General features: G+C 42.5%; 1 protein-coding gene across 2 annotated transcripts; it reads right to left on the reverse strand.

Moving 5' to 3' along the window:
* si:dkey-250d21.1 lies at nucleotides 1-13000 on the reverse strand. Of its 2 annotated transcripts, none has more exons than XM_034890713.1 (11): nucleotides 12591-13000; nucleotides 10609-10729; nucleotides 9502-9606; nucleotides 9364-9400; nucleotides 7146-8947; nucleotides 7006-7036; nucleotides 4930-6695; nucleotides 4763-4811; nucleotides 2360-4158; nucleotides 2219-2255; nucleotides 1-2099 (listed from the first exon to the last, which is right to left on the reverse strand). In XM_034890713.1, the coding sequence occupies exons 1-11, from the start codon at nucleotides 12683-12685 to the stop codon at nucleotides 565-567; spliced, it is 7377 nt and encodes a 2458-aa protein (XP_034746604.1). In that variant the 5' UTR covers nucleotides 12686-13000; the 3' UTR covers nucleotides 1-564. The 2 variants fall into 2 exon arrangements, with proteins under 2 accessions (XP_034746604.1, XP_034746605.1); XM_034890714.1 differs by having other exon boundaries at nucleotides 12870-12999.
* Nucleotides 13001-13610: the final 610 nt, after the last annotated feature.

Raw genomic sequence — 13610 nt, forward strand, 5'->3', positions numbered from 1 at the left:
ATCTTTTTGGAGCATTTTATTACTTTTTTGACAAATATATATGAAGGTTTTCCTATTAAGGAAACATTCTTTCAAAAGATACGTTTACAGCAAATTCTTTCCTGCAAAGAGACAGGAAACATGATTAATCATCAGAAGACATGATGGAACTAACCATTTCTACTTGTGCCCAGGAAAGGTAAGGGTGCAATTTAATCATCATAATGAATTCATGAAAGCGATACAGAACTCTGTAAACGCCAATGGGACATTTTTCAACATCCGAATGTTAATGATACATGGGGTGACTTATTCGTTCGCATCAAGGCACACAAGCATTGCTTTTTTTGCCAAGACATTGGTCCCATTGGGCAGTACAACTGTACACACTACAGAAAAAAATAAAATAAACACATAGCAGGGCTTGGTTTGCACGAGAAAAAAAAAAATCATCAATCAAGATCAATAATGTACACAGAAAGATTGGGATCAGAACTTGGGACCTCAATTAGGGTTGAGTAACATTAGTTCTTAAGTATGGTGGTGGTGACATCTCAAACACATTGCTCAAATTGCCTACAACTCCTACAGAGGATGTAGCTCAGTGAGGGATCGCTTTTCCTGCAGCATGAACTCCTGGAAGCTCCTTTTTCCTTGCCTGAAGTTGCTCTCCCTCCTTGAAAATGGCAAGATGACCTGGAGTCTGAGCAGAGTTTCAATGTTACTAAAACTTCTTATCTGTGACGCCTTGAGCGTATCGAGCACAGTGGTTGGGAGATAGCCTGCCAGGGGATCCAACCATTTCTCCTTCCACGACTTCATCTCAGTGTGAAGCGAGACCTGATCTGGCAAGTCCTCCTTGTACAGGCGGAACACGAGACCACTAAGAATGCTGGTTTCTACTTTGGACATTGCGTAAGGCACAATCTCCAGACACCTCAGGGTATCCAGTACCTTTTCTGTGAAAAGGTCGTCAATTTCTGCTATTGAGTGCTCCACAACCTTCATGCTCACTGATTCTTTGTAAAACTCGCTCAATGGCTCAAGAAGCACTGAATGCAACATGGTCACGTGGAGTTTACAAGCCAGCTTAGTGGCTTCCTCGAACCAGGCCTTGTGATGGATGTCAATATCACTCTTTAGTTTATTGAGGGATGCTTTGAGATCGGGCAAATTATTCACAGCGAGTAACATATCTAAGGGTTTGCCCTGAAGAGCCTGACTTAGCTTCTGAGTTACACTCAGGATGTGCTTCTGCACCACTGTTGACAGGATGAACTCAAAGTTTCTGATCGCATCGAAAAACTGTGATGCTTGCTGCTGGTTTGAAGTACTTCCGTCCCCTTTCAGCTCATTCAAACAGAGCATGACGGCTTCTAAAATGTCTACCATCACCTCGTGCATGTCATGACTCTTCTCCCAGTTTTTGATGAGTTTGTCCCTCAGCTCGTTGCCCTTGACTTCATCGTGCTGGAACACGTGCAGGATCACGTCTTCTAGTTTGTTCTGGCGGTCTACATCCTCTGTGAGCCAATGTAATATTTTACCTATGAGAACTGCTCCGTCCGCGGCTTCTTCAGCGGGAGAGGAATTAGCCAGCCATACGTTAAGAGACAAAGCAGAGCTGACCGATCTCACAGCCTGGGGGTATTTCTTAGCTATTGCTAAACTTACAGCCCTCATCTGAGCTCCTACTTCACCAACACTCAGCAAGGCCTGCCCTCTACAGTACTCCATGTTGAGCCCCCACTTCTCAGACAGGGCAGTCTCAATAGCATCTGCGAGGACAACTGGGTCGTCCACGAAAGGGATGAAAGCCAGCGTTTCCTCACACTGGATGTCCTCTTTGTTCAAGTACCTGATGCACAACGGGACATAGAGCTCGCCGTCAATTTCAACAGCCCGCTCGGTTATAAATGTAAAGAACTGAGAGTCCCACAGTTCTTTGAGGATTTGTTCACGCAGTTGAGGCTCGTAGAAAGACACTGCTTTCCTCGGTCCCTGTGCGACTTCCAACGTCACTTCATTGTCAGCCGATTTTACCTTGTCATCAGCAGGCTTCTCTGCTACAGCGGAGGCGTGCGATTCTGTTGGTGCCGCCAGGTTCACTTTAACACCTCCTGGTTAAAAGATAATAATAATAAAGTTAATGCCACCTATACAACTCTATTGATTATTTCAGAATTACAATCAAAACTATAGTGATTCTTGATAATCATGTTGCCATGAATGAACTTACCACTCTCCAACTTTAGTCTTTGGACAGTTCCCATCACCTTAAAAAATATGTGCTGATTAGAACGGCTGTAAATAGGATTGTTTTCTTATACACATGGTTAATTAATGTCACTCACAATCACAAAACCATTTGAAAATGTACCTGGGAAAGACATGGACTGCTCTCTGGGTCAACCTCCATACATCTCTCAATGACCTCCGGCAGTCTCTGCAGTGTTGTGCAGTGAAAGAGGAGCACCACATGGTCCTTTCTGCTGCCTTTGCATACAGTGTGTTTTAACAGATCCCTCATTGAGTTCAGAGTGGTCTTCATCAGGTCACACTCCATGCTGACACTAGGCAAGACAGCTACTAGCCGAAGCATTGAGGTAACAGTTGGGTGGCTCTTTGACTCGGGGTGGACCAATGTTTCCGCGATGGATGATGGAGGAGCGGCATCCTGGTATTTTTCGCTCCAGACAGCGGCCCACGCGTTGATTTCCTGCTCGGCCGCTTCAGGCTCCAAAAGGTCTGCAAGATAGAGGCTGAATGGCTTGTCTGTGGACTCCGGCAAAATGGGCTGTGGATTGCAGGAGGGCAGTAACGACAGGACCGACAGGGCCCTCAAGTGGCTGTCGGAGAAGCTGTACTTCATTTCATCAATGAGACTTCTGAGGAGAGGAACACTCAGATTTTCTCTGTAATATATCTCAGGAGACTCATAGCTGTTGGCTTCTTCTGAGAAGCACACTTGTTCAGGAGCAACCTTGGTTGCTAGCTGGAACGCCTGCTCAAACCAAGTCGAGTGCAGTGTGCTCACATTTTCTAACATTTTGCTTAGAGTCTCTATAATTGAGGGGATTTTTTCCCCTTCACAAAGAATATCAGCAGGGTTTCCACAGCGGAAGACGGTGCTGCAGTTGCGGAGAGGAGCGCAAGCATTTGTCAAAATCACAAGGGTGACAATGAAATCCAGATTTCTCAGAGCGGTGGAGAGAACTTGTGCATGCATCGACTTGGCACCTGTGCCACTAGAGCTAACAGCATCTAGGCAGCTGAGGATGCCCTCTAATGTGTCAGCGAGTATGTCAAAGAAGTCCTCTCTCTTTTTCCACCTCGAGCAACAGGTTTCTGGCATTTCATCCAGGGCCTCTCTCGGCATATTCAAAAGCCCATCAACAGCCTGTGCTAGCTGTCCCTCCAGACAAGGAGATTCATCAAAGAACAGCAGCAGGTCTTCTGTGATATCCAACATTTTTGCTACTGAAGGGCAAGGCACACTTCCTGCCAGCCAATGGGCAAGGCCACAAGACTCACTGGGTGTTACAACGGCGAGCGGATAGCTCCTGAGGAAATCCAAAGACATTTTCTTCAGGCTTTGATAACCCGAGCCCAAGTGCATGAATGCTTGTCCACGACACTGAGACATTGGTAAGCCCCAGTCTTCAGTGAGAATCTTTGCAAGGCTTTCTGCCTGTGTATCAACATGACAGTTTTCATCAAATGGCAAGAAACCCATGAGCTCTACTTTTGGAGCAGATTCTCCAACATACCTGACAAAAACAGGAAGGTGGGTCTTGTCAGCAATTTTAACAGGTTTGTCAGTGATAAGCGAGAAGAACGGTGATTCCTGTATTTCCTTCAGTATGACATCTCTGATTCCTTTAATGAGGAGGTTCACCATTTCATCCTCACCTATTAAAGGTATGCATTTGCTCTCATTTTTAGACCAGCGGCACATGCTGAGCTCCTGCATGAAAAGCTCTCTGTCTTCTTCGGAGAGGTCTGAGAGACTGAGGTTCTTTTTCCCCAGTAATGTGGCAAGTTTGAATACCGTCGTCAAGCTTTGACGATTATCTCCAGAGTGCCCATTCTCTTCTGCGGGGTTCATGCTTTGGTCCTCCATCCTGTCAGGAGATTGATGAATTCTAATCTCTTCACCTTCTTCCTGGACACAATCAACTACATATATCAGGCGAGAAAACATAGAGACAACAGTGGTTATGGTCATGACAAAAAAACAAAACGACACTTGGGCAGTAGTTAAAGGTCCATCATGCTAATTTTAACGTGCAAAAAAAAAAATATTATTCTCATCCTGTCTGTCTGAATATACCTGTATTCACCTTTTGTCCGAAAAGCTAAATTTTAGCACCTGTTTCCCGAAAAAGCCGTCTGCTCTGATTGGTCAGTGTTTCCGGGTCTTCAACATCTGCGCTCTCGGATTCTCTGTCCCGTCATTGCAGTTGGGGAATGACTATAACTGTACAGTAGTTGCACTTTCTACCTATATAAAGTATAGTTGTGACATCACAACTGTACAGACGTTCTGACTGCTTGTTTAAAGACAGTCTCTGAATACAGCCTGTTTCTCTGCACATTTCCCTTTGGATTGAGCATTTTGATACTTACTTACTACTTAAATATTTTCACAGTATTTATACAGCGCCTTAACCTGCTTTGTAATCAAACAAGACAGTTACTTTTTTTGTAACTATGAGACTGTTAAGTCCTGTGGTCTTGTTACTTAGGAGTCAATAATAAATGAAATTAAAATCAACCATACCTTCCATATTATTTTCACAGTCTCTGATGATGCTTTTGGATTCCTTGTCCTGTGAATATAGCGAGGTAAATAAAATTAGTCTTTAATATAATCAATGAAATATAAGGAACATCATAAACCAGAAACGTAATACACTGCAATTTTTAAGAAAACATACAAGCACGTACCAGACATATACCCTCTAAGGCCTGGGGAGTAACCTTCAAACACTGGGTCACCATGCGGTCCAGGTCTCTGCTGAAGTCCGTGCCCACCTGCAGCATAGCTAAGCCCGGGGACCTGTCTTTTGGATCTGTATTTCTCAGGTACTCTTGGAACCTCTTGTGCCGCATTATGACACCACAGTCCTCCAGTGCTGTGCTGGGTAACACTGACATAATCCTCAGCAGGGCATTGATGTTACCGAAGTACTGCATTAGTGGCAGGCGCAATGTGTGAAATATTGAGCCCGGGATGGTCACAGACGCAACTTTGGTCTTCCATGTGACTCTCCAACAGCACAGCTCTGTGAAGAAGTTGTCAGCATCAGGAAGATCACTGCTGTAGAGTGGAGGCTTCGACTTCAAGCTCTCAAACATGTAACTCACTGTTACTGAGCATGGAACTAGGGAGAGGAAGTTCAGAGCTTCTTTGTGGTCCTCTGAGAAATGATCCTTCACGGCATTGATGAGGTTATCTACTAGGGGCACACTTAAGCCATCTTTGTAAAAGCCGACTGGCTTCATCATGCCGTCTCTTTGCAAAGCATTTTCAGGCACTTCAATCTGCACTCTCAGACTCTGTGCCATTGCACAGGCCTCGTCAAACCAGTTCTGGTGGAACACTTTCATACTTGTTTTTACTCGGTTTAGAGTTGCCACAATGCCACTGATTTGACAAAGTTGGGAAGCGGCACTGAAGTGGTCCTTTTGGAGACCCGCACTCAGTTCTCTGGTGAAAGAGGATGCATTCTTCAAGACCACCATAGCAATGATGAAATCAAATTCCATCACATTGCTGAGGAGTGCCCCAGCTTGGTCAGACACAGAGGCTTTCCATCTCTGTGGGTTGTTTTTTATTTTCTCCAGACATTCAACTAGGGGCTCCAGCATCTGCACAAACACCTCGTAAGAATCATGCTTCTCCTGCCAAAGGGCACAGAACGTCCCCTGAAACTCTTGGACCTTTTCATAGCTCTCTCTAAGGCCATAGGCTATCACATGGTCTAGCTGTTTTTGAAGAGTAGCACTGCTGCCAAAAAACATCAAAACCTCTTCAAATGTATCCAGGGCTCTCTTCACAGCAGGCACTGGGATGGATTTTGACCACCATGTGTTGAAAGAGTATGAAGAGCAGTGGGTGCTGATAGCTAGAGGATGATTCTCCTGGACTTTGCAGGCAAAGGCTTTCAGCTTGTAGGAAACATCACCGGAGCCTAGGTATGCTTGCCCTCTGCAGTTGTTCAAATCAAGCTTCCACTCAACTGTAACGACTTCTAGGAGACGCTGTACCATTGCATCACAATCCAGATCAGCCTCAAGGAATCCCATCAACTCCAATCGCATGACATCAAAACTGTCCACAAACCTCAGGAAAAGTGGGAGGTAGTCTTTCTTCCCAAACTTCACAACACTGTCAATGAACAAGGAAAAGAATGAAGTCCCAACTTCCAAGAGGATTCCCTCCCTGACAGCATTTTCGCACACAGTGAGAACTTCTTTCATTTCTGACTTGGTCACATACTCGACCTCTCCTTCCTGAGCAGAAGCATCGCTACATTTCCTGCTATGAGTGCTGTACGCAGCTGTCACTGCAGCCTGCAAAGCAGATTTAAGAGCTTCTCTATCAGTCTCTGCACACTTCAGCTCCACAAGCCTTTCAGCATCCATCTCTAGGTTTATAAACTGCAGTTCTTCTTCAGTGTCCTTTTCTGCATGGTTCTCATGAGATGCCACTGAAACGAGAGGTGGCAATGAGCTTGTAAACTGACATTACAGTTAAACACATTAGTGAATAAGCAAAGTTAAACAAAAATATTGTTCATCTTGCCCACATTATTTTCACTCAAGCCTGTAGTCAGTAAATTCCAAAAAAACTTTTTAGATGTGGCAATCATTGTGTCTCCTGCCCATCTTTTGGTCTGCAGCTCTATTTTTTTTACTCTGTTTCTGTTTCTATCTCTATCTAACACTTTCCCTTAAATTGGTATATTATGTGATAGACTAGCCTATGATAAATGTTAAATAATTTCAAAGCCCCCTTACCTTGGGGAGGCTTCACCTTGGAGTCATCATCCTGCAACAAACACACACAAAGCATGATGTAATCTCAAGTAGAACAGTTGTTTCATCACCAAAGAGGGCGATGGAATTTAAAATGTATTCTGCTTGTGAAATCTACTGACCGATTGCAGCAGTTGTAGGATGTCTGGATGCCTCTGGGCGTAGGACTCCACCATTTGTTCAACATTGAAGTGCACATCCTGGTTCACGTAGACATATGCCATGCTGCATTGTCTCTGGTCCTCTGGTGTGGCTCTCAGGTAGGAGTGGCACCGCTCCAGTACCATATGGTATTGACCGTACACATCTGCCTCTGCGTTTACACATGGAACAGTGCCCAACACCCGCAACAGGCTCTGCACATTCGGGTAAAACCCGATATCTGGAATCTTGAGTGTAGCAAACACAGTGGTTGGTAGGATCCGGCGCTTGCTCGCATGTCTCCACTTCACTTCCCAGCAGCCAAGCTCTTCGTAGAATGTGTCAGGTCTGGCAAGGTTGTTTAAGTTAGCATCTGCTACTTTATCCCTGCGGATGCTGAAATTGTGGTCAGCCATGTAAGATGGCACTAACGAAAGCCATCGGAGAATCCTCACCATTTCTGTGCTGAACACTCTCTTCACCTCTGCAACGAGATACAGCAAGACAGGCCGGCTTATGGTTTCCCTGTAAAAGTCCTCTAATGGGGTTTCAGCTGTGTCTCCTTGATCACCGTCTGGTTTAGTGACCTCCACTCCCAGCTTCTTGGCTCTGCCAGCTGCATCTGAAAACCACTTCCTGTGGAATATTGCTAGCTCCTGTTGGTATTTGCTTACCAGCTTTAAGGCATTGGAAATGGTGTACTGCAACGTACTGCTGATGCTAATTATTCCCCTGAGACTCGAGTTGAGTATACTAACACAACAGAGGGTGTTCTTCAGAATAACAAGTGTGATGATGAAGTTGAAATTTTTCAAAACTGGCTTGAGCTTGGCCATCTGTTCAGCAGTATTTTCATCTACCTTTGAAATCATCTCATTGATGCAGTTCAGGAATGGCTCCAGAATGTCTAACATGGTCTGGAAGGCGTCAGTGCCATACTCCCAATTCTCACTGATGGCTGCCTTGATCCTGCCCACCTCCCCTTTGATATGCCCATATGTCATCTGAATCTTTCCCTCCAATCTTGTGCACAGCTCTGGTGTTCTCTTGAGTAACAAGGCCACCTCCTCTACAGTGTTAGCCACATTTTGAATTGAAGGCACAGGCATGCAGCGAATAATCCATATGTTGAAGGCATATGGGTCACTTGGTGACAAAACTACTTGTGGGAACTCCTGCAGAATCCTGGAGGTAAGGTCTCGCATTTTCTGACACATGATGCCCGTTATCAGATAAGTCAGTCCTCTGCAGTGCTCCATCCTCAGCCCCCACTTGTTACGCAACTCTGAGAGAAGCATGTAAAACAGATTCTCTACATCCATGTCACATGGTAAGAACCCAATGAGGTGCTTCTGTGGGAACCCATCTACTGTAACGGACCTGATGAAAACTGGGATCTGGTCCTTTCCCTCTATGCGTGTCACATCCTGAAGCAGAATGGAGAAGAAGCGTGCCTGTCTGAGGCTGTTTTGGATCTCTTCCCGCATAAGGTCTTCACTGAACTGGAGGATTTCTTTCCTGTCAATTTTCTCCACACAGATACGATTGAGAGCCTGCTGTCCTCTCGCACCTCCGATTGGCTCGTCAGTGTTGATGTTTGCACCATTTATGCTGAATCCGGTCAGTGCCAGGATTTCCTTGAAATAGACTTTCAGCGTCTCTTTTGCGTTAGAGCTGGCTCCATCCTCCTGGGTTTGGTTCTCTTTTTTCAGTTCAGGCACTGCACTGTTCTCTCCAGGTAATTCAATAATCTTCCCAGTCCCTTCTGTTGTTGCTGTGTCTTCTGATGGGAAAGAGAAACATCTTATTGAAATGCAGAGATGATTTAAAAAATGCTAATTCAATTAGTGAATAAATATTCACAAAAGGGGCAATGACATTCCAATAGAGGGCTTAAATAAAGGGATTTATTAAAGCTATAGTGCTAGTAGCTAAGGACTACACAGATGATTAAAAAACATGGACTCTTCAGAAGAGGTCATTATCTTCACTTGAGTTTCCTTGGGTGAAAGTCACCGGACACCACAATCTTCTGAACATGGCCACAGTGAGAAATACAGAGAGAGTTGTGTGAAGCTGATAGTCTTAATTAGCTTTGTAGCAACTCATTTGGCAATGGCTTGAATGTAATAGACATTCAATAATATCAAAATGTTACACACTAAGGCTTTACAGAATGAAGTGAACCGGTTACTGTACCTTTTGTTTTCTTCACAGAGGTAGGTTCCTCTTCAGACTAGGTAGATGGAAAGGACAATTACAGGTTTAAATTTTTAGTGTCTTTATGTCTGATGGAAAACGTTAAGAGACATTTCAAAGATTGAATAAAAGACTTACAGGATCTCTAGCTCTTTTTCTGTTGCAGGTTGATTGATTATCCACAGGCATTAAGTCAAATATTGTTGGAACAGCATCGTCCGTCAAGACAAAACTGGAGGCGCTCTAAAAACAAAAAGCAGGAGATCCTACATTTAAGCAATCCCTAATATTCTATGCAAAACGGCAAATTTCCCATTGACAAGATCGCACCATATCATATTGGGCTGAAGAAATATAACTATATAAAAGTAGCACTGGGCATCACTAGGTACAAACATGTTTAATAACAAGACCATTATTGATTTTTAACATTATTACTATTTCATATTATAACTATTTAAAAAAAGGACTTTTAACAAACTGTCTAAGAAACCAAAGTGTTTTGAAAGATTATTTTATAACACATTTTACACACACACACACACACACACACACAAAACACATCAACTTGTGTTAATCCATTGAGTTACATGTGATGTGTGTGCATCACATCACTGATTGCACAAATGTGTTTCTTGGATAAGGAACATCAAAAACACCTGTGTGTGTTTTGTATTAACGTTGTTGTTGTTGATGTTCCGATACCAGCTCAGATACTTCCTAAAACGCTTGTATCGGGAGGTACTGGAGTTTATGCAGCGATACAATACCACGTAATAAAGCCCTAAAGAAAATCTAGGTTAAAGTAGTTTATTCATGTTCTTTTTTCGTTATGACTGACTGTCAAACTGCATGAAAGAGTTTAACCTGAGCCAGACCGACAACATATCACATCCATACAGGGATAGTAGTATAATTACACAGCTGTTAAAATATCATACAATATATGACATACTGGTATTGGATCAGTACTCTGTATCTGCCGATAAGCAAGTTCAAGAATCGGAATAGGGAAGTTATCGGCCCATCTATTATTAATGCGTATTAGATTGTGCAGATGTTTCTAACAAAATTGTAATCCAGATTATCCTTGCAGTTGTAAAACAGCACAACAGGTGTTATAAGCCTGCAGTATTTCTATACTGCTAGTGGTACTATAAGAAAGACAAAACAGGGAGCAAAATTATCACATTATTATAATAACACACACAGGGTAATGGACAATAGGTTAGCATAGCATCTTACCTGATGAGCGATCACAGCGGGCTCAAAGTGCTTTGCACAAAGTCTGTACAGTTTATGCAACTGCTCCGGAGGTTCTGATGCCAAATCTGGGCGTTGACAGTTGATCAACCATTGTTTGCATCTGAAAAACAAAGGGGAAGAATGACAAATGGTTGGGGTCAAATCCATAGACTTAGAATTAAACTGAGCGTAGTCAAAACGCTCGTGCATTAACATTCTGTACTCTAAATATATTAAATAAAGACTTAACAGACCAACCCATGAGGTTTGTTAAACAGTTTGCTTTGACACTATTCATTGTGATGCACCCGTTTGTGGGTGAGCACAGTGACTCTGCATTACTAAATGTCACCATAGTAGTAGGTCGTAATGGTACGCTACAGGACTGCGTGAGCTAGGCTACTTTATTGATCTAATTTGTAAGATAGGGAAACAATAAAAGCACAAGAAATTAAAAAAGCAGCAACAATATCTATTCAATTATTATTACAAGGTAACTATTTTCTTATTTCAGCGAGTTCAACGTGTTTACTGAGGGAAGTGGGAAGAAATAGGGAACTGAAATAATATATATGTATAAATAAATAATATCAAATAAATAATATCACAAGTGTATACATTATGCAGAGTCAGACACAAGATTATAATATTGGTCCAAACTACTGTACGCTAGCTAAAACAAAAAAAAAAACTACCAATTGCTATGTTGAAAGGATTAATCCCTCTGCAGATACATTTTAGTCAAATATAACCAATAATCCGTACACAACTCTGTTTGTCAGAGATGCTAATGACGCTTATTTCACATGCATGGTGCAGTTATGCTACAAGAGGTTATGTTTGCAACATTTGCATGGATTTGGTACACCCACTTATACACCCAGCTCTGCCTTTATGTTGGTAATGATAAAAAAAGAAAGAGCAAAGCTCTAAGTTATTGCTGAAAAACCGAACAATTTTAGGTGAGCTCTTTGCTTTCATTCCATATTTTATGATACAATCCATTCTCTCTCTCTCTACTGATTGTACTGATGGATCCACGGAATAAGTGGGGATAAATTTCACCACATGAAAATGAGATTTACTTCTCTTAATTTAACACAATATCAGACGTGTATCTGATTCATAACGAGAACACCGAGCAAAAGGCCAGACTACAAACTGCAGGGCTGGAACTGAAATATTTTCACGCCGTAATCTTTTCTTTCCTTTGGCTTAGAGGTTACATTTCCTTTCCGCAGACACAGTGCTGCGATACAGACAGCTGAACTGCAGCTGCAGTTCAATCACAGTCCTTAAATCTCTACCGAACAGATTTTTATGTAACATACACTCTTATAATTGCACAATACTACATGAATCTCAAAACAAGCAAATAACAGCTCCTTAAGTGGTAACACCAGTATAAAAGGGGGCGCTACACTGCAATTTATTCATTGGGACACAACCTGTTAAAACTACGTAAATATAAGTTTTAACAGAAAGTGTTCACAGTGAGCTGTACTGCATCATTTATGTGTCATTTTAACGCAGTTTGGAAGGAAATAGCCACAGTTATGCTATCAATGAGGTATTTTATGTTGCTAAGCTAACGTCGCCTCTTCTAGTAATGATACCACACTGTCGAGACGGTGGGTGTCGTGTACCGATAGCTATTTAAATTACAGCGCAAAAAGTTTGAAACTATGGCTTCTTTTGGTTTGTGGCTTAACTGAACACAAATTTGAAGTTATATAAGTCAATATCTTACGATGGTGTCGGTCTCCGAAACTGAATGACTGAACGGAGCCTATTTCACATGGACTTTTCTTTCAAGAGTACGTTAACGTTAGTCTGCGCCATTTTCGACAGAGTTGTGTCACGGTTAGCCAACATGATGTTAAGCTAACGCCAGTGCTAATATTGGATAGCTAACACATACATTTAGCATGCTCAGTGGCTATTTTTAACCCATATTTCAATGAAATAAGAACAACTCTTACCGCTCCGGATCCAAAGGAAAGCTGAAAAGTGGAGGGGAGTTTTCGGATTCCCCTTGCTGGTAATTACAGTTCGCTGCGGCGCAGCAGTCAGTCATTTTGGACTGCAATGTTGCTAGCTAGCAAGTTAGCTAGCTTAGCTGGCGGTTGCAAGCTGGCAAGCCTACTGTGAGCAAACCTGCAAGAGTCTACAGAGCCATGCCTTAGGCAAAACCTCCAACCGAAACAGTTGCGTTTTAACGTTATTTTCGATTGTGTCTCTTTGGTAAACTAAGAACCTACTAATTCCATGCTTTCAAAAGTTGATGTTGCGTGATGAGCCAAGAGTCGCCGAAAGCGTGTTATCCCATCAACCAGGAACTAGACCCGTGCTGTACAAAATGTTAACCAGCAGAGGGCAGAATGGCACTGTTGGGCCCGGCCAAAGAGTTTCCTTGTCAAGATAATTCACATCCTATTCCATTTCTAACCGAACAAAGCATGAAAGTGCCTCAGAATCCCAGGGGCCTCGAAAGCCGTGCTAGTCTTTCTTTTGAAAACTTGGTGGTATGCAGCACTTAACTCACACTATCAACAAAGGAACTTGCAGGTGTATCCATACACGTTTATGTTTGCATCATGGAATAAATTTCAATTGAGTAATATATTATTAGAGTATAGTCATGCTCTTGTTGTTTCGGCTGTTGAATAAGTACTACATTCTTTACAAATTCAAAATAAATGTAGCCCTCTAGCTGCTAATGCTGCATTCTTAGTTGAGTGATCTCAATTAATGTATTCTTAGATTTTTAAACAGCCTTATATTGTTGGTCTTTAGCCTTGGCAATCAACCAGCAGCAGCAACATTAGGTTACTCCGTGCAGAGGATCTCTTACATAATTCTGAGCTATCTCATAATTCAGAAAAACGGGGCACAGTTTTTTTCTCAACAGAATGAATTGAATGGTCTTTGTGATTTCTGCATAGGTATTTTAAGTTGTTTGTAAAAGACCTTAAAAAAATAGAAAAAAGTATATTCACATA

This window comes from Etheostoma cragini, chromosome 13 (genome assembly GCF_013103735.1).
Source record: "Etheostoma cragini isolate CJK2018 chromosome 13, CSU_Ecrag_1.0, whole genome shotgun sequence".
NCBI classification, from domain to species: Eukaryota; Metazoa; Chordata; class Actinopteri; order Perciformes; family Percidae; genus Etheostoma; species Etheostoma cragini.